This window comes from Calonectris borealis, chromosome 1 (assembly GCF_964195595.1).
Source record: "Calonectris borealis chromosome 1, bCalBor7.hap1.2, whole genome shotgun sequence".
Lineage (NCBI taxonomy): Eukaryota > Metazoa > Chordata > Aves > Procellariiformes > Procellariidae > Calonectris > Calonectris borealis.
In genome coordinates, this window is record NC_134312.1 from 39,000,412 (window position 1) to 39,020,460 (window position 20,049).

Genomic DNA, 20,049 nt, shown 5'->3' on the forward strand with positions numbered 1-20,049 from the left:
ATCACAGGCAAAACAACTTTTTCTAAACTCATTAGAGAATTTTGCCTGAAAATGCTTAAAAAAAAAACCTAAAAAAATGCAGACTTAGGCAGTTACCCGGGGTAAGGTGGAAGGAGGCCATAAGAAAAACCTTAGCGTAAACTGCTAAAGTTTTCGCTGTTCTTACAATCATGGGTTTAACTGTGAAGCAGTTCACAGAAGTCTCAAAAAAGCCTTTCCTCCTGCAAGAGGGATCATAAAGAACCACAGAAAGGACACATCCTTTCTTCTTTGCACTTCCTTTGCAGCTATCTTCTAGTTTAAACATAGCAGCTGATACTTCTCCCATGTTCCCTACGCAACTGAAGAAGGGCAGAATGCACTGAGACAGACCAGCAGCACCAATATCTCGCCATGATTTATAACGTCAAATGCTAACATTTGAAATCTGGTCTGTTATGTGAAAGCCAAAAAGTAAATCAAATGAAGTGCGTAGTGGCTGTTCATCTAAGAGTTTCTCTAGTATGCTCGAGAGTGGAGACTTCTGCTGTTATCTATATCCAAACTGGGATGACCTATAAAACTTACCACAAAACTGGTAATTTCATGCATGTACACTGTTTTCCCATGCTAATGCTGAAGTACCAGAAAAGAAATATTTTAGCAAAGGGGCAAAGAGAAAACGGGCCTGGCATGTTTACGGTTGGATTCGATGATCTTAAGGGTCTTTTCCAACCTAAATGATTTTATGTTCTCTTTTCACTAGTAGGCAGGAGAGGACCAAGTGGTAACTGTGTGCAATTAAACAGTGTAAACAACGCTATTTTTAAAAAATGTGCATCAGAGTTAGGTCTTTGTAATACAGGTCTTTTCCACACTTCAGACTTGAGTTGGCTGTAGAATCCCTAAAGTAGATGCTCTTATGCTGACAATGAAATAAAACATTGGTTTAGTGGTGCAAAGAGTGCTTAAACTAGTAGACTTTTATGCTGGCAGAAGACATTTTTGTTGGTATAAACTGGGTGTCCATTTGGTGAGAACTGAGGAGGGGGGCAAAGAAGCACAGCTCTGCTGTTTATTTCCCTATGGGCAAAGCTCTTCAAATGTAGGACAAGAACTAGATTTTTCTCCTTTGGGTCCTATTTTAAATCCCAGCTCAAATCCATAAGAATCTTCCTACTGAGTCAAACAGGCTTGGATCAAGCCTTGGCTAACTTCATGAAAGGCACCTGATGGCTGACCTAAGGATCAATAGTTCTTGTTCTTGTCCTAAACACTTCAGATGACAGCACGCTGCAGCACTGCTGTAGCTAGGGATTATATGCAGCTTCGTGTGCATGCAAAAACTACTAAATTCTGTGGAGAGAATCACCCAGCGGAGCATATTCAACCATCAAGATAAAACTATACAGTTAGCTAAAAATACAATTCAAGGGCATTTAATACCTGAATTAAGCATTTATTTTAAAATGAGAAAGCTAAATGTGAATAACAACAGATAGTTATAAGTTGTTGTTGGCCTCTCTGAGCCAAAAAATGGCAGGAGGAATTGCAGGGAGAGTTTGTTTTTGATTTTCTTTGCAGCTATGGGGGATGTTGTGCCAAAATCATATTAATGACAGAGGGGAAACCACAGGCTCAGTGTGTCTGCAGTCCAGGTTTTTTTTCTTTTTTTTTAATTTAAGCTGCTTGAAGCCTTTAGATTTCAATTAAGAACTGAGGCAAGTTGACCTGAATCAGCAATAGCTTTTGGATATAAAATAAAGGATACAGAAAAACCCAACTAGGAGTTTTTAAAGAAAGTGTTGAGGGACTTCCTAAGTAACATGAACCAAGTCCCAAAGCTCTGCCTCAAGGTGTACATATTACCATCTTTTCATGTACATAACCTTTGGATTATCTGCCAGAAAAGAAGTGAAACCAACCCTGTAATTCAGAGGTTATAGATGCTTGTGTGTAATACAATAGGAAACCTTATCCCAGAAAGCCCTTTCTTCCTCACTAGCACCCCCATTGCTGTTCCCCCATCGTCTGTCTCTTTTCTCCCCAGAGCCTCCATGCCTCTGATGCCCTAGAGCCAATTTTGTCTATTGGCAGAGCCCTACTCTGCTTCCAATTCCATGCAGGTAACCTGAGGGTCTGGGTCACCGCATGACTTGACTCGCTTCCAAGAAAGAGTGCTTTTATAGTGGTGTGGGTTCTGCATGTAAAAACGCAATTTTATCAGCCAGGGAAGAAATGTCTGGAGGCACATAAGAGGAAGGAAGAAATCTCAGCTTGCCACCGCTTTACCTGTAACCTTGGGAAGCCGTCATATCCTTCATTACTCATCTCTTCAGGAGGGCTCAGCACTCTTTTTTTGGCTGCAGTGAGCCATGACTTTTCTGCTAGTGTCAGGATTGCAATTAAAGATGAAACCGGTGAATGGTCTAGATAAGTACTCTTCATATAATCACTCCCACCCCCTTCTCCTCCCCCAAGAAGAAAAGAGGCAAGATTTAAATGAAACCTGCAGTCAGGTGCTTGCCTTCAGTTTATTTCGAATGTATGTTCAATTATCACAGAAACATCATTTCGTTAGGGTTCTCCAGCATCTACATTGAAATAGCAACATGACCAATCAATAATAGCTGTCAGAATATTCTGGCCAGTTTCCTTACAAATGAAAATCGTGAGACTCACAGAAGGTCAAACACCACTAATGTGAGTCACCAATGAATTGATTAAAAAAAGAAAAATCCAGTGATTTTTTTGGCTGAACATAGGCTAACACACAGAGCAATTTTTATCAATACTGTTTCCCCAAACCACTCTGATAAATATTGAGTTCATAGGCTATGAAATGACCTCTTTAAATGAACAAAGCATGGTAACCATGCATTTAGGAAAAAGATACAAAGACAAGTTATTATGGGTTTTTAAAATTACTGTAGGGGAATGTGGTTTGAATAGCAAATGCACAGAGAACATAACATTTCACTCATTGTACAGCTGAGTAACATCACCGGCCGTATAATTCTGCGTAACAAAATCACGTTGCAAGACGTGGCACTGGTGCAATTATCTTTGAGTAACTATGTTGATATCAAGATAAACTTATTCAGCTTAGATGTTGATTTTTTTTCCCTACCTACATTTCCAGCTCACAGGAACCGTGAGTAGTACTGTCTTCTCTGACCAGTACACATCTCCCACGTTTTGAATACTAGATGGTGCAGTCTCACAGCATCTGCTTCAGATCTCATTCATACCAGTTTTGCACCAGAACATGATTAATTGAGACAGTTCAGATTTAGGCAAAATACCTACAGATATTCATACTTTAAAATCCATCCTTTTTCAGCAAAAGCGTTCTGTAAAAATGAAGAATGAATCTTAGCTAAAGGGATGAAAATCTGCCCTACTGCATCCCAGTTTAACCTCTTAGTTTATGCCCAGTACAGGTGTTCCAGGAAATGATCTGAGGGATTCTCAGGTTTTCTCCCCTTGGCCTAACCTGTCAGGCACAGTCTGGGTGTGTGAAAAAAGTCAAGCAGTCTGGATTTTTTAAACACCCCCCTCACGGAAAGTCGTGGGAGACATTTAGTGTTTTCCTCTCCCTGGAACGCGGGCAGGAAAGGAGCCTTTGCTACTGCTGTTATTTCCTCAGAGATGGGCCCTTTTATAGACAGCTTCTGGGGTTACAGCCCAAGTTCTCTCTAATATAAAGAAAATCGAATCTGTCCCTTATTTCTTAGTCTCTCGGGTGACTGCAATGCCACTAAACCAAATCCAAGGCTGAATTTTTTTAATTGGATTTTTTTTGATTACAGAGTTTCTCTTGCATTGAATTGCATGGCACATGCAGAAGATCCTTTAATCTCCAAGAAGCTTAATTATCACCTTCTTTGTAAAACTTTCACACCTGCCCTCTGAATTTAAGTCCTTCAGCTACGTGCTCAATTTTTTTTTCAGACCAGCACAAATCAGGATGCTTCATTATCCTTGCTAGTTTGCTGTTGACCAGCAGGCTAAGTAACAGATAAGCCAACTTACTGAAAGACCTCTTGACTAACTTCCAGCTGACCAGAGGTATGAGCATGTAGTAGAGATGGCAATTCTCTTTCACACTGCATTTCATGGCACGTCTGGATAGCTGTCATGCAAAGTGGAAAGATTTGATCAATCCTTTTTTCCCATCTTTTACTAAATATATATATGAGGGTTATTTGCTCCTTCCCTCCGCTTCCTTGGAGCCTGGATGGTGGACAGGAGAGGTTATTACAGCCATCTCCTCCATCCATCATTTGTTTCTAAAAACTTACTAAAAGAAGCACAATACCATATTTTTAATAGCCAGAGGCTGCTTCCACTCGAGGATCCAAACCCTTGAATTAGCATCTAAAAAATTCAGACCACATGCTTTGTGAGGAGATAGGAGGATGGATTAGGAAGGCTCTACTTTAATGAATGCCCATCATTAAATACATTAGATATTTCAGCTGATTTTTTTTGAATTGTACACTATTTAGACTAACTGCATACAAGTATAAGTTTCACTTTCCTGACAAGTCTTTGAAGACAAATTTGTCCATTACTCTTGGTACCCAGTAAGCAAAACACAGAATATTTTCATACAGAAGCGGAACTTGGAAGATAATAACCCCCCACCTTTTCCTACTTACTTATGACAATGAAATTGTATTTTTAGTTTTCTGTTACCAGGACATCTCATTTCACCTTTACAGTTTTTTCTCCCATACAAAGCAATGTTTATTAAGCTGCTTTTAATGAGGCCATGGTTTCAAAAGCACTAGAGAGAAATGTTAATTGGACCTGTTAGAGTCATTTGTAACTTATATGGTTCAGCTAAACTCCATTTATTTCTCTTTAGGGATGATCAAGAAGTTTGTAAAGAAATAAATATCCGTAAGATTTATGAAATCCGTGTAAAACATGACAACTCCTCCCTTCTGTAATCATCTACTAGCAACATGGCTATCAAAATGTAACAACAAATCATACCCAGGCAGAGAAAAGAGAGTAAAAAAATTCTATAGGGCAAATACACTTGGGAATCATAGACTTTTCTCATGAAAACATCTTGATTTTAATTGCTTACAATTTACAGCTTGGCCACAGTTCAAACATTTGGTGTGATTTTTTTCTTATGATGGTTAGCTCTCTCAGGCTGTATTTTTTTCTTCCCTCGGTTATTTCAGCTGAAACAGGTCAGCTGTGTCTGAGAGCATCATTATGGAAAACCATACTGTTTTGTCCCCACACAGAAAATTCTGTAGGCTTTATATTGAAAATTTATGTTCTCTATAGGTCTTCATTACCTGACAGATCTGGCACAAAGAATCAAGAGAAGAGCCAGGAGGAGGGGAGAGTAGGACTCCTTGGACAAGAAGGGGAGGAACTCGGGGAAGGAACTGAGGCGAGGAGGTGATTGATCTGAAAAGACGCTGCAGTATACGAAACTTGGGAATGGTTTGCTGAGAGACAGGGACAGAAGAAAGGGCTAAAGAAGGACAGGCATGAAAACTGCAAAAGGCCTTTATGGAGGGAAGTCAGCAGTGTGAGAGAAACGTGTTGGAAAATTATCTAAGCCTTAGTTGGCAAAAGACAGAAGTAAAAAGAGGAGAGGGAATAGCATGTTGGGGATTTAGGACCTTCTAGAAAAGACGACTCAAACTAGGTCAGTAAGGAAAGGGAAATTAAAGCAGCTGCTGGGAAAACAGACAGTAATGTAGCTAGGAACCAGGATAAGAACAAAGAACAGAGGAAAAAAGCATCACGCTTGCATGAAACGGACAGGAAGGAACATGGGATCCTGAACCTTCACAGGTCTCCACTGTCAGCAAACGCCTTTGAAACCCACTGGTCACATGTGTCTCTCAAGTCTTTTCTGATCCCCAAGAAGCACATACGTCCTGTGCTGGACAGCTGCTCTGATAACCCGGCTAACAGGGAGCAGACTGGTGGGCTTAATGGATCTCGCCCTTTTGAGGAACTATCTGGGTACAGATATAATGTCAGATATAAAGTTTTTCCCACAGAGAAACCTAGGTAATGATAAGTAAAAATGTGTCAACACTGTTAAGGATGTAAACTCACACAAATATTGGGAAACGACAAATTGACAGTTGCTTATGTGACACAGTGATACCATTCATTAGATAGAGAAATACTATTTTCTTAAAAGGCCCCATTCCACACCTCTTTCATACTGTTTCACTCAGCAGTCCTCATAGTGAAACAAGTGTCCTATCCGTAAGAAAAAGCACTCTAAGTTTTGAGGGAGCTATCAGTGAATGAGTTGGGTGGCAGGTGTGTAAGGCATAAAGAAGGAACTGCAAGAAAGAGAAGAAGGTCATGTAACATGGAGGAGACACCCGAGTGCTGCTTTGAAGTACCAGATTGTCTTTTTGTCACCACTTCTGGAAAGGCTGAAAAGGACATTTAAACTGTATTGGTTACGAATTGCAAGCACTTTCTTGTTTCACTACCAGCAGTCGCAGCAGCATCTCTTGATCACACAAAGTACTGATGAATCAAGAACTGGGTTTTGAATTTGCCAGCCCAAAATGCTGGATTTTTTTTTTTAAAACCATAATGCCTATTTACTTTAGGTTTCTATGCTACCCATTTATCTCAAGAGGTGTTGAAAAGGTATTATCTTCCTTTTAAACCAGGTAAATAGAGTGGATTCAAGCAGGTAAGCGAGCATGAACTGATGCCTGACTGATAGGTATCAGTCCCCATGATGAGACTCAGTAAAGTCAGCATGTCTTATTTAGTAGCAGCATGAGAGATGAAGGGTTAAAAGGAATAATACCCACTTGCTGTTGTAAAAAAGCAGTCCTGAAAGCCAAAAAACTTGATAGCAGAAAAAATCACAAGCCTCAGACTTCTCTGAAGCAAAAAGCCTCTTCTGGTTCCGAGGATAAGTCACATCTCAAAACATGTATCTTTCGCTAGATGAAATCTTAACAAGCTAGCACTACAGAGAGAGAACTTATTGTACGCATCCACATCTGACTGCCAGTTCATACTAATGTCCCTGATGCAGGCATCTGGGCACTGACAGCAGAAAGCACAAATAGTGTGTTTGATTGTGCTGGTTTTGGCTGGGATAGAGTTAATTTTCTTCATAGTAGCTAGTATGGAGCTATGGTTTGGATTTGCCCTGGAAATAGTGTTGATAATATAGGGATGTTTTAGTTACTGCTCAGCAGTGCTCACACTGAGTCTTCTCTGTGTGCTTCTCACCCCACCCCACCAGTGAGGAGGCTGGAGGTGCACAAGGAGTTGGGAGGGGACACAGCTGGGACAGCTGACCCCAGCTGACCAAAGGGATATTCCAGACCATATGACATCATGCTCAGCATATAAAGCTGGGGGAAGAAGAAGGAAGCGGGGACGTTCAGAGTGACGGTGTTTGTCTTCCCAAGTAACCTTTACACGTGATAGAGCCCTGCTTTCCTGGAGATGGCTGAACACCTGCCTGCTGATGGGAAGTAGTGGATGAATTCCTTGTTTTGCTTTGCTTGCGCACACAGCTTTTGCTTTATCTATTAAACTGTCTTTATCCCAACCCGTGAGTTTTCTCACTTTTAGTCTTCTGATTCTCTCCCCCATCCCACTGGGGGGGGGAGTGAGCGAGCAGCTGGGTGGGGCTTAGTTGCTGGCTGGGGTTAAACCACAACATTGATAAACAAGGAACTTGTACAGTAAGATGAGAGACTAACTTGCCACAGCATGTAGATTTAAATACCTGCGCAGTTTGCGCAGCGTGAATGTGAATCGTGCATTGGCCTCCAGGACAGACAAAAAATCCCATGTGTTTTACCTAGTGACACATCTGTGAGTGGATACTTCTGGAACTGTTAGAGAGAGATACGTCTATGTCATCTTCTGCCTTAAGAAAGAGCCAATACATTTGGAAAGACCTTAGGACACTGAGGTTTTCTCCTTGAGATTTGCATATTGCCTGAAGCACTCAAACTGTGGCAGGATTAGGGCCTCAGGAAAAAAACACCAGGAAATTAATAACTTTGCATTCAGACAAAGATCTGGGCAATGCCTTCCATAAGCCTATGGTCACATACCGAAGAAAGAAAGAAAATACAAAATTAATAGCTGCATAAAAAGGTTATTCTCTCTCCTGTGGGTCTTGTACCTGTATCGCATGCATACCTACCTGGATGGAGGCTAAGCAGAAAATCTCAATCCTGACATTTCCTAATTGGCATGCTCAACTTTTTGACTTCAAACATTGTCTTCCAGCATAATTTGTGTATGTGTTTGTCTAGCACTATTTAAAGTACAGTAATACTTCAACTAATACAGGTATGTGACCTTTGCTTCGCACATGAATTTTCATTCAATCTGTCTCTGAAGCAACAGAAGAAAGGAAGTGTTCTTCAAAGGTTTAACTAACTAACTCATATTTAGAATTTCAAGGGATGTAGGTCTGTTGCTCTGTGACAGCCAGGAGACCTGCAGTCGCAGGCAAATGCTAGAGTACGCTGCCTATCTGTTCTGTCAAAGACTTGTAAGAGACAAAGGAAATGTTAATTTTAAGTTTATAAAGAAACAGAAAGAAAAAGGCAGTGTGGAATCCTACAGGCTTCCTGACTTTCCTTCAACTCTCAAGGTCTTGCAACATTTCTAAGGTTTATGAGGATCCTGAGTCTGTCCTTGGAGTATCTGGAGCTCCTGTTCCTTGGTCTTGTAAAACTCTATAGCTCTTAAAGGTCTCCACAGCTCTGGATACACTTGAGTGATACTGCTTTATGAAACTTAAGGGGCAGCCCATGAGTTCTTTTTTCTCCTATATTTCTTGTCTTGCACAAATTACTAAAAGTCTACATTGGATCACAGATTACCTCACCTGATGTTTAAACTATGCAAGCTTTCTCTCCCTAGTGCACTTCTTGTCAAGCAGAATTACTGAAGGGTGAGGCAGATTTCTTTAAATGTACTCTCATAAAATTGTTACTGCCTTTTGCTTTTTTTTTTTTGAATGGGTGAACTTAAGAGGCAAAAGGCTTGAACAGTGTTTGTTAAACTGCTGTCAGACTTAGTAGCAAATGATTGCATGAATAATTCCCATTCTATAAAGTTGTTATCAGTGGTAAATGTAGAGTTCAGAAAATCGAGGGTATTGCTCTAGCTAAAGCTGATCACAGACTCTGATAGCTTGGGACTAAAAACCAAGCTGACCATCTCTGCTTTGCAGAGAAAATTACAGGGTGCCACAGTCCAGTAAATCTATTCTGGCTCAAATAAGTGCCAGAATTGTTAAAGAAGCCAGAGAAACATATGGAATTTGAATAAGCAATATATTCCTTCATTCCTCAAGATCACAGGCCTCTATGGCTCGAGCTAAGAAACACTCAGTGAAGAGATGAGAGAGGAAGATTTTGTGTCTCTGAGGTGCAAGCAGCTAACAAAAGCTTACTTTTGCGCCAAGGTCCTGGCAATAACTAATAGTTTTGTTTAACTACAGCATCCTTGATTCAAAGATTACCCCAGCAAAGAATATCCAAGATTTAAAAAGTAGATTGCTCAAAAGCTCTGCGGCAGCAATTTATGAACAAGAGCTACATAAAAATATTATGGGCCAGAATTTAAACTCAAGGTAGCCATTACCTTTGAACTTTTCTGAATGCTCCATTTCAGAGTAAATATGGAAGATTAACCATGCAGATGCAACCCCAATTACAGAGACAACAGAGAGCCCAGTAGCATCATGGCAGATTTTGGAAAACCTAAAGAGAAACTGCATCTGCTCTGCCTCCAAATAAATGTAGTGATAAATTTTTATTTCTCATTTTAGACAGGGGCAGTGTGAATCTCTGTTTGCAGCTTGTTATCAGCATTGCATTCTAATTCTAATTCTCACTCTAACTGAGGATGCCTGACCTATAGCTTTCAAGCTGTGAGCAGCTCGTCAGGACACTTCACCCAGACCATAATCTCTGCCAAACAGTAAAAATTTCAGTCTTCCCAACCTAAGTTTATAGCTTGGAATTAATATTTACTGTTTGGTTGCCACAGGAAAAGATTTAGGCTGCAAAATTATTTGCCGACCACCACCCTGCCTCTACTTCTTCCCCTCCACAACATGAGGGATGCAGGTGTAGTCGTATGGCATAGAGAGAGCTGCAATATTCAGACCTCTCCCACCACTAGATGAAAATAGGTGATCCACATCACCATAAAGGTTGGACGCTTCAGCTGTAAGGATTACAAAGAAAAGTGATAAAGCCCACAAAGTTTATGTTAATTCCACACAGTTGTGTGTAGGGCAAGTCACCATACCCATCTCCTCTGCAAATACTGAAGCGCAGCATTATAAAGCCTCATAAAATTAAAACATACAGGTAGTCTCCTCTAAAATCAAGAAGGAGTGTAAGCAACCACATTGCTTCATGATCGGAGGAAGTGTTTTGGAAAACAGGAAGACATTTGGAAGACTGCTACCTCCACAACTTCAAATGTAACTTTTATCAGGTTATAAAATATTTTCTCAGAAATTATGTTCTCCTATTTTCTTCAGGCATTATCTTGGTATTTCCAAACTCCTACTATTTCAAAGTCTCTTTGAAACTATACAGCAGTACACTCCACACATCAACCTAGAAACATTTTCAGCATAAAAAAAAAAGACCCAACAATCTAACAACATCTCTTCCAAGAAGCTGAATAGACAAGTTTATTTCCTAGGACCCAGCTGAGCAGGATAATTCAGGATGTATTTAAGCAAGCACAAGTGTACCCCAGAGAGTTCAATGGGACTAGCCACATCTCCTACATTATATACACACTTAATTACCCTGCACAGAACCCCTTGATGCTTTTTTTACTCCAGTTTGTCTAGGTTCCAGAACCAATAAAATGTACAAGCTTCCCAGATGACCTCTTGAAGACTTCAGGTGAAGGAACTAAACTCCGAGAAATATATCACCTTTGAAACAGCTTATGCTTACAGGAGTACAAAAAGTCAGTTACACACTACAGGACTGTAGCTGAAAAATAGTTCAGGATTATTTTCTTCATCTAGTGAAACCTTTTCAAATTAAGTTTCAATTTCATGCTATCAGAATATATTTTATGGCTCTTTCCAGTTCTGGCCACATGGAACGCTACTTTATAGGATATAACCATCTGTTAACAGAAGAGAAGATATTAAAGCAAGTAATGGTACAATTACATCTCTGGAAGTAATATATTCTACTGAAAGTTTATACCAGGAGGACCCTACAGAACGCACCAGACTTTTATATAACTTTTGGATTGTTGCCCCCTCTCAGCAGGCTAAACTACTACACTAGTGTCAAGCATCAGTTATTGATAAGCCACCTTGCCCAATGCTCCTCCTCTTGTTTTAGCCTATTTTCATATTCACATCAAGCCTGAGGTGGCATTATAAATAGTTTGTCTTGTCAGTAACATCGGAGTCAGGGAACAGAGTAACATTTCTGTAATTCTTAAATTTCTGTTCATGGCTCATATCCTCCCTTTCACGTTACTCCCAACTTTGACTTCGCTGCTCTTGAGCAGAAGTAAGAGAAGATTCAAATCAGCACCGTTTTCCCGGGCCAGGAATCAATGGATTAGGATGACCAATTTTCAGCTTTTGTGCCATGGTCATAACGTAACTGCAAAAAGCAAAGAAAGCTTCCCAACAAAATTTTTCACACCACTGCTGGAAAACTATGCAGGGGATGCAAATCGGAAAAAATCAAAACCTATTGGGGGCTAGATAAAAATCTAACAAAATCATAATGTATTAGAGCCTACTGGATCCCTCCTTATTTCTTCTTGCAGACACAGCAGGACCACCATCCCATACATTTCCCAGTGTTTGATTCCCTTTTCCTTCCTTCCTTCTTTCTGACTACACAAGTCTCAGGTTCTTCTACGTCCTTAAGTTTCCCCAGGATAACACATTAATTTTCAGGAAGGCAGGAACAATGAATCCAAATTTGTTACTCAGAACAAAAGAGAGATAGCAGAGTTTATTCAGAGAAAGAATGAGATGAAGAGACCGACTGGTAGGTACTGCCTGTACAGTTATAAGCCTGAAATTTCCAACTAAGATCTGTATCCTCCTGTACTGAGCTCTATCCAGATAACACTGAAAAGAAGGTTCCTGCCTTGAACAAACTGCAATTTAAAGTACAACAGAGCTTCTCATCACGTGGTCTTGGCCTCACACAAACCTGCAAAGATTTCTAAAAGATCCTCAGGGAAATTGCGGCTGATTCCCTCCCTGGGGTATACAGGAGAATGGGGATGGGAGTTTTCTCTGAAATGAAAGCCTCGCTGGAAACTTTGCCTGTCTAAAGCCAGGGGTTCTTTTTTTCAATGAGATATCGCTCTTAGAGAAAGCAGAGCTTAAAGAGTCTGGTTTTAACTGTGATGATAGATAAGAGTTTGGCCACCCATCATCTTCCAAAGAAAAAGAGGAAATAAATGGAAACACCTGAATTCTAGTCCTCTTCAGGCTACAAGATCACCTGCATTTCCATTTTCTATATGGGAGGTTCCTGCCCAGATGCTGAGCTGTCTCCACCTTTCTGGATGTGAACCTTGCATGAACGTCCAGCAGGCCTGTCAGACGCCATGCAAACCTGTCACTCCATTCCTGACAGTTAAGTAAACAAAGATATGTATTATAATAATAAAAAAATCTGTGTCTCGGAGAAGAACAAAGAGGGCTGTTCCAGAATAAACAAATATCTGACATTATTCTTCTAAGTATTAATCTTTTCCAAGGCTTTGAAGTTTGACAGTGCTATTTCACAAATTCCTATGAGGCTGCTTTACTGCTCGGCTAGAAATCTGACTGTGGAACTAAGGAGGAAAAGAAGAGAAAGATCCCCAAACAGAGAAGAAATATTTTAGTCTGACTGGTGAGTATTTCTATTTCTTCCTGCCATGAATCTTCTGTATCTTGCAAAAATGGAGGGGAGATGACACCTTCCAAAACAAATGGAAATAACTCAATCCCAAATCTGTTATGAAAAATCATCTTCTCTCCTTGACATTCCAAAAAACCTCCCATATCTTCAGTGAGTTCAAACAAAGTTTGTATGAAGTGTAAGCTCATTTTTCAAGCCATGATTTGCCACCTCTGCGTTTCTTAACAAATTTTCTTTTCCCCGTTCTTTTCTATGTGGCAGTTTTGTGACTTTTTAATAATATCTTGGCCACCTAGCAGCATTGGCAAAAGGCAGAAGAAATCCTTTAAGAGCAAGTAACATGTGGCATAGAAATGCTTACACTTCATTAACCTTTATTATAAACTAGTCACTGGAAAAGTTACTTTGCTAGAATCCACACGATGGTTTCACTCTACAAACCATGAAATGTCAGAATGCTAAATTACAGTAAAGTACTACTCACCTCCTTATGAACCCAAGATTAATGATACGGTGCAGAAGGGAATAGCAGTGCTACCAGGAGCGTAACAGGTCACGATCACTTCTAAATAGCTCATCAAGAACAGGCAGCAAAACATCACAGATGGTGCCCAGAACTAAAGTCCCACTTCTCAACCTACCCATCACTGAGACATCGTATTCAACCAGCAGAGTCGCCTCCTGTCCGCATTGTTTGAGAATACTCATGGCTTCAGAGTGTGTCGTTCCCAGCAGTCGGATCCCATCAACACTCAGCAGCCTGTCCCCGGGTTTGATTGTGCCCTCTCTGAACGGAGATTAAAGCAATGATCTTCATTAATATAAAATAAATTGATTTGGAGATAATACCATTTTTATGCAAAGCGATTCTCTCACACTCTCTCTGACATCCACCCCTCTTGCCTTAACACTTAACATTTACTTTGACGGTGAGAACATTCAGAGGGCGCAGAGGAAAGGAAATTGCTTTAATTGGAAAGTCAGTGACTGGAAAACGGCTTAACACACAGCTAAATAATCAAATCATGTTAAATTGCGACTAAGTATAGCTTCTGCTTCAACATATGCTTTCTTTCTGCCTTGTCCACACAATTCCTCTTTCATACATAAACACCTCCTCCCCCGATGTTTTCCTAATAATAAATACGAGAGGCAAACACATGGCTGAAGAAACAGATTGCGAAATATGAATGTCCATTTACTGATTTTCTTCAAAAATATCCCTTACTTGGATAATTCCATTTTTCTTTTCTTCCTACCTAAAAATAATTTGGCTATAAATGTATACTGTCTCCCAGGCGTATCTCATAACGTATTCAGAATTATAATGGAAAATGAAGTACTAATGTTGTCAGCTCAAGAATCAGGGAGAAAAACAAGGAAGCAAGGGGGATGAGGGTGGGAAGAAAGGGAGGGACAAAAGATAAAAGCTCTCTTGAAACGTTTGCTTCTCAATTAATGTTTCCAAGGTCAAAAATGTCAACATAAGCGACAGAAAATCAGCCTGCTTTAAAGAAATTGCCCTTTAAGTTTCTTTAACAGTTTAAGGACACAAACGGCATTTTTGAAAATATAATTCATACATGTAAATAAAGTGAATATTCTTTCTTTATATAGATACAAGATGGTATTACATACAAATGTGTTCATTTGGCAAAAAAAAAATGTGTGCTCAGAAGTTGTCCAGGTGAAGTTATGTATGAACTCACATACAGGTATGTACAAACGTCTTAAAATAATAACATAACAACATCCAAACACATAACAGTATTTTTCTGAAGTGCAAGAGAAAAAGATTGTGGTGTTAGACTATAAAAGCATAATTAAGAGCTACACCAGTTGTCTGAAGGCTGCAAAAAAATGTGCTCTGACCTATTGCAGGCGTTTGTTCTAATTATTTTAGGTTGATTTTTGAAAGTGTTTAATGGGAAAGTCTTGAAACATGCAACATACTAAATTAAAGTTCACACACACCATGATGTGTGAGCCTCTGTGGTTGCCTGTTACTGTTATTATTATTATTACAATTAAATGCATAAACTGTGAATTTCAAAGGAACAGGTTTGAATATATCTCCTTCACTCCAAATCCTAACTTCTGTCCCAAATAATTCACCTTTCTCCATTTCTTTTTCACATGCACTCCAGAAACAGATGAATTGTACCTGTCAGCAGGCCCTCCAGGTCTAACACATGTTATTACAACAGGACGAGATTTATTTCTGTCATCGTGTGCTCCACCTAGAAAGGGAAAAGTGAGAGAAAGCACACCTTCATTTTATGCTTCTTATGAAAGCTCATTTCCAAGAGGCAAGTCTAAATCTTGCAGCATGCACACTTACAGATGGGCTAAAAAGATCAAAAAATGGCCAAGCCATTAATACGAACCTCCACTGAACTTTATCTTAAATAAAATCGACCTACTGTATGGTATAGATGATTCTTTATAAAATATTTCTACAGAGTGATTCTTAATAAAGGTATATTCTTTTCTTTGAACCTCTACTCTACAAATCTGATCTCCGTGTGAAAACTTACTGTCCTGCAATGTTTGCTGCACAGAGGAAAAAACATCCATACTTCATGTATACTCAGAATAATGAGTGGCCACTAAGGAATTTATACATTAAATTAAAAAAAAACAGGTTTCCCTGAAGAAACTAATAATTCATCGTTGGGGTATACTATTTAACAGCTGCATGTTTTCTTCTGTTCTCTAAGTCAGTGATAATACTTTTGTTGTACAGTTCAGACTACCAGCATGATTCATCAGATTTCATACCTAATTTATACAAATACTATATGCGAATCTTTTTTAAGAACTACAATCTTCCTGCTCATTTCAGTGGTAGCAGAATCTGGCCTTATGCGAAACGAAGTTTGTCATGTTATTGGCATAGTTGATTAATTATTGTTCTTCCATAAACAAAAATTAGAGCGTTTCATAAAAGCAGTACATTAATGTATGGAAGAAGTAATACATAAATCACAGAGATTTTTACAAACTGTAAGCCATAAATCTTGAAATTATTTCTTAGTGACATAAAAACTTGCTTTTTTTTGCTAATTTAGAAAATACAGCCAGTTCAAATTTAATGATAACTCACCTCTTATTACAAATCCAAAAGTATTCCCCTCTTTATGTAAAGTAACTTCCACAGTTCTAAAGATGAGACCTGACCCTTGTACAGCTAAAAGAAAAAAAAATAAAAGAAAAAAATTCCAAAACTTAATTATTATTATTCTTCTAATTATACACACAGATTTGCACCTTTTCAATTTAAGCTAGCTATTGTGTTTCTGGTCATACAATTGGAAAGAATCCACTACAGAACAGTCAGATTAAAGACCTGTAATTAAATACAAGTCATTCTCTTTTTGAGAGAATTTTGGGCCAGATATTTTGCGGGTTGCCAATGGTTTGGAAAAAGAGCCATAGATGCATATAACAGATGAGGGATTTGAGCCTTACTGTTTAAATTGTGGCAAAATTTTGCTTTTCTTATAGTTACAGAAGAGAACTAGAAAAGATGGAAATATACAGCGAGACACAAAAATGACAAATGAAATTCTTAAAGCTACCTATGGAGTTGGTTGTTCAGTCATGAAAACATTTATTTGTATTGCTTAAAGTCAAGACAGTTGAGACTTTTAGGGTGTATCTCTAATCTCAGATTGCTAGATTAAGATGAAAAAAAATTTCGTAACATAAGGATTTGTTATTTTTTTCCTTTTTCAAAATGTAACATGCGCTCTCATCATTGGTAAGCGAGTGAAAAAATCTTTGACTTCTAGTCGAGTCAGTATTTTCTCTATAAGCACTAGAGGAGTGGTGCACAGCTGGGTTAGGAGGCGAGAAGCCTAATGCACAAACTCACACATTTCGGTGTGATAATCCACTTTACAGAATTTGAAACCACCACTGTTGAAGAAACCAACGGCCAATTTACTCTTAGCTTTTACAGGGAAAACTTTGGCAGCGTGTAAGAACTCCCTTTTCCAAAGGGAAAAGGACACTGGGCAAAATCACACACAGGCACACTTCCCAGCCTCCAGTAAGATACTGCAACAACACACATAGAGATTTAAAAAAAAACCCCTCTAAATGTTAAATAAATGTTCTGTGAGCAGCAAAACTAATGAAAACTTATATCCTTTAATGCTCCTGCCTGCAATAATCAGCTTCCCCAGTTCCGTTAGGATACCCTGAGGGGGCAATGGACACCACAGGCTACACGGCTGGGGAGGCTTGTGCTGCCACCCACGAGTGAGAAGCGGTGCCTCCCCTGTGCTGCCTGCCCCTCCTTCTGAGGACTCCCCTGGTCTGGGACTCTGTCTTCTGCACAAGTGTCTTATTTCCATGAAACGTGCTGTAATGTACTTTTTTTTTGGAGTCTTTCAATCCCCCGTTAAAAAAGTTACTGCAGGGAACCAGAAGAACAACCCCCCTTCAAAGCATTGCTTTGTATTGCAGTAATTCTTGCTACAGCTTGAAGATCAGGACCGTGTTACTGAAGTCCATGCGGCTGGTTCCTTCCTAGCTAGAAATGTTTTACTGCCCAAAAAGGACCGAATTACGGGAAGGAGACGACAACTCTTGCCTTCATTCCTATCAACTGAAAGTGGCCCAGCACGTAGCTCGAGCTGAATCTGTGCTTCCTAATCTGCTTGGTGTGGCTTGTAACCTCCACTGGGGACAAGCGAAGCCTGTAGTTCAGCAGCGAGGAACAGCACGCAGTGTCCTTCCACTTGGGCAGCAACCACTCAGGTGGCTGTCCTTCCGCTCCAGCCACAGCCTGGGCAGGGAAAGAAGTCCTTAACCTTTAGCAACAACAAAAGGCAGGTGTGAGGCAGGCATGGCTCATGTTCCAGTTTGAAACACTGAGGTGGCTCATGCTGAAAACAGCAGCTGGATGCTCCTGCTGTGAACACTGCCAGACAGGGAAGGAAACACTAGGGAGAGTGGGATTACTAGTGCTCAGCCAGATTTAATCCATCATTATTGAAGTACTGACATTTCCCCTCTCTGAAACCTTGATAGTCCTCTCCTCTGAGGCGGCAACCACGAGACCAACAGTAGAATTTCATTATGTATGAGGCAGGGAAGGAAGAGCCAGGACTTCACCACGTGACCTACTGGAAAACTTCTGTGTATAATGAAGGCACCGTGTCTAGGTTGTTCACTAGAAGTTAATGGAAACAACTAGACCACTAATTATTTCCAACTTTATTAGGTATGCTTGTATGAAGGGATCAGAAATTCCAAAGACTTAAAGAAAAAGTTATGATTGCTACCATAATTTAGCACGTCAAAATCCTGTTTCAATGGACAAGAGTGGCACATATGCCAAAAGCGGGTGAAACAGAAGGAAGCCCACTTGAGTAAGTACAAAACAACAGTCATAAAACTACTACATCTCTGGCAAAATAATTCTGAACTCAGCTGACTTCATTAACTCAAATACTGTGTTTCTGAACATGAAGTTCCTTACTGCAAATGAACACTAATCAACAGAGAACATTCAAAACATATTAAGGTCGTTGTCAGGAGGCCATAAAAGCAACCAAATATATAATTAGACTAACTCTCCAGCTGCTAGAAAGCAATGGGGAGTTCATCCTCTTCTGAGCACCAAAGAGAGTGATGGATTTTTTGGCTTCTATTGCGAGGAAAGTATTTACTTAAGGAGACAAGAGCTTTCTAGCTGGCTCCGCAGATTTTTCTGGCCAAACAACCAGCAAACCACATCTTCCCCCCTCCAGTAAGCAGCATGAAGGAGCACATGCTGTTTCAAAGGTGTGACTGATGCAGCCCCCTTGATGCCAGCCACCTGCCACTCACTCCTTCACTTTAGGTCCCAGGTTTCCAACTCACCATTTCCCTAGCTTTCACTTCATAGCTGATAGCCTCAATTCCCACTGATTTTCTCCTACAGACACACAGTCACAGACATAAGCACAAAAAGAAAGGAGAGGCGAGGAAGACATGCTGTAGCACTCTGTGACTTCCGTGTCAGCATAAACCTGTATTTTGAAGCCAACCCTGCTCAGCAAGAAGCCCTTGTTTCAATCACACAATTCTTGCAGGTTTATGTATCCCCATAGCCTACCCCACTGGGTCTTCTGCTCCAGAAATGAGATGTTGCCTAAAAGTGATGTCAGAAAAGACTGGAAAAGTCTCAAAGTATGTTGTTTATCTGGGAGAGCAGGAGGGTGCTGCAAGTGGGAGAAGGAAGGAAAAGGCAGAGGCAGAACTCGCACATATTCATTGGTCTCATCTCAGAAGATCTTACTATAACAAGAAGGATTCTCTTGCCCTGGAATCTATTTAATCTAATTCCCAGTATTCAAAACTGTAAACAAACAAAAAAATAGTGGAGATTGACAACTCTGCTCTGCCATTGGCTGGATTTGTGCTCCTAAAACTCCTGAGCATCTCTGAGAGCATCCCCCTGTACTGCCAGTTCTTTCACACTGCTTCCATGCTCTGTAATAACCCAGAGGGAAGAAAAAAAAAAAACAGTAAACAACCGCTACCAAAAATGAAGATCACCAACCATGCCCATCTCACTGCTGACAACACATCTGTCATTCTGCATTGGTTTCAGTTTGCTCTGCTATTACTTACAGACTGGAGGCAGCTCATACTCCACTTCTAAAACAACCCTCTCGCCAACGTTCTTGAGCAGGCTGATGATCTCATCATGGCGAAATTTGGTCAGGTTGATTCCATTCACAGATTTGATGTAGTCGCCTACATCCAGCTGGTCACTCCTAGGAAAAAGTACATATTCCTTTTGTAAAGACAGATCTGCTGGCCCAAACTTTAAATTACTGTATAGTGATGGTAAGAAATATTTTTTTCCATTCATCTAGATTAAAACAAGTTGACCTTTCAAACAGAATGTGGCATTTTAAGATCTTAATCTAGTCTAGCTTGTTAAATATTAAAAGAACATTGTTGCACTATTAATTTCTGATGTACGAAAACAGCTGTACAATAAAGGAGTTAGATGATTTGACTGGTTTGGGCACAGGATCTGGGAAAACATCTTCTTCATGTCCCCATCTTTCTTTCTCTCTTTGGGAAGCGTCCAAAACTTTTTTTTTTGGACAACAGTTGCCTTCACAGCTAACATCACAGCTACAGAAGA

General features: G+C 39.9%; 1 protein-coding gene across 2 annotated transcripts in view; it reads right to left on the reverse strand.

Moving 5' to 3' along the window:
* Window positions 1-20,049, reverse strand: part of GRIP1 (glutamate receptor interacting protein 1) — a 236,293-nt gene that overhangs the window by 62,865 nt on the left and 153,379 nt on the right. For both annotated transcript variants that reach the window (XM_075149234.1, XM_075149243.1), the window contains exons 4-7: window positions 19,524-19,669; window positions 16,003-16,086; window positions 15,061-15,136; window positions 13,538-13,683 (exon numbers count right to left, since the gene is read on the reverse strand). In XM_075149234.1, the coding sequence (XP_075005335.1) occupies window positions 13,538-13,683; window positions 15,061-15,136; window positions 16,003-16,086; window positions 19,524-19,669 (452 nt within the window). The remainder of the gene's footprint in view (window positions 1-13,537; window positions 13,684-15,060; window positions 15,137-16,002; window positions 16,087-19,523; window positions 19,670-20,049) is intronic.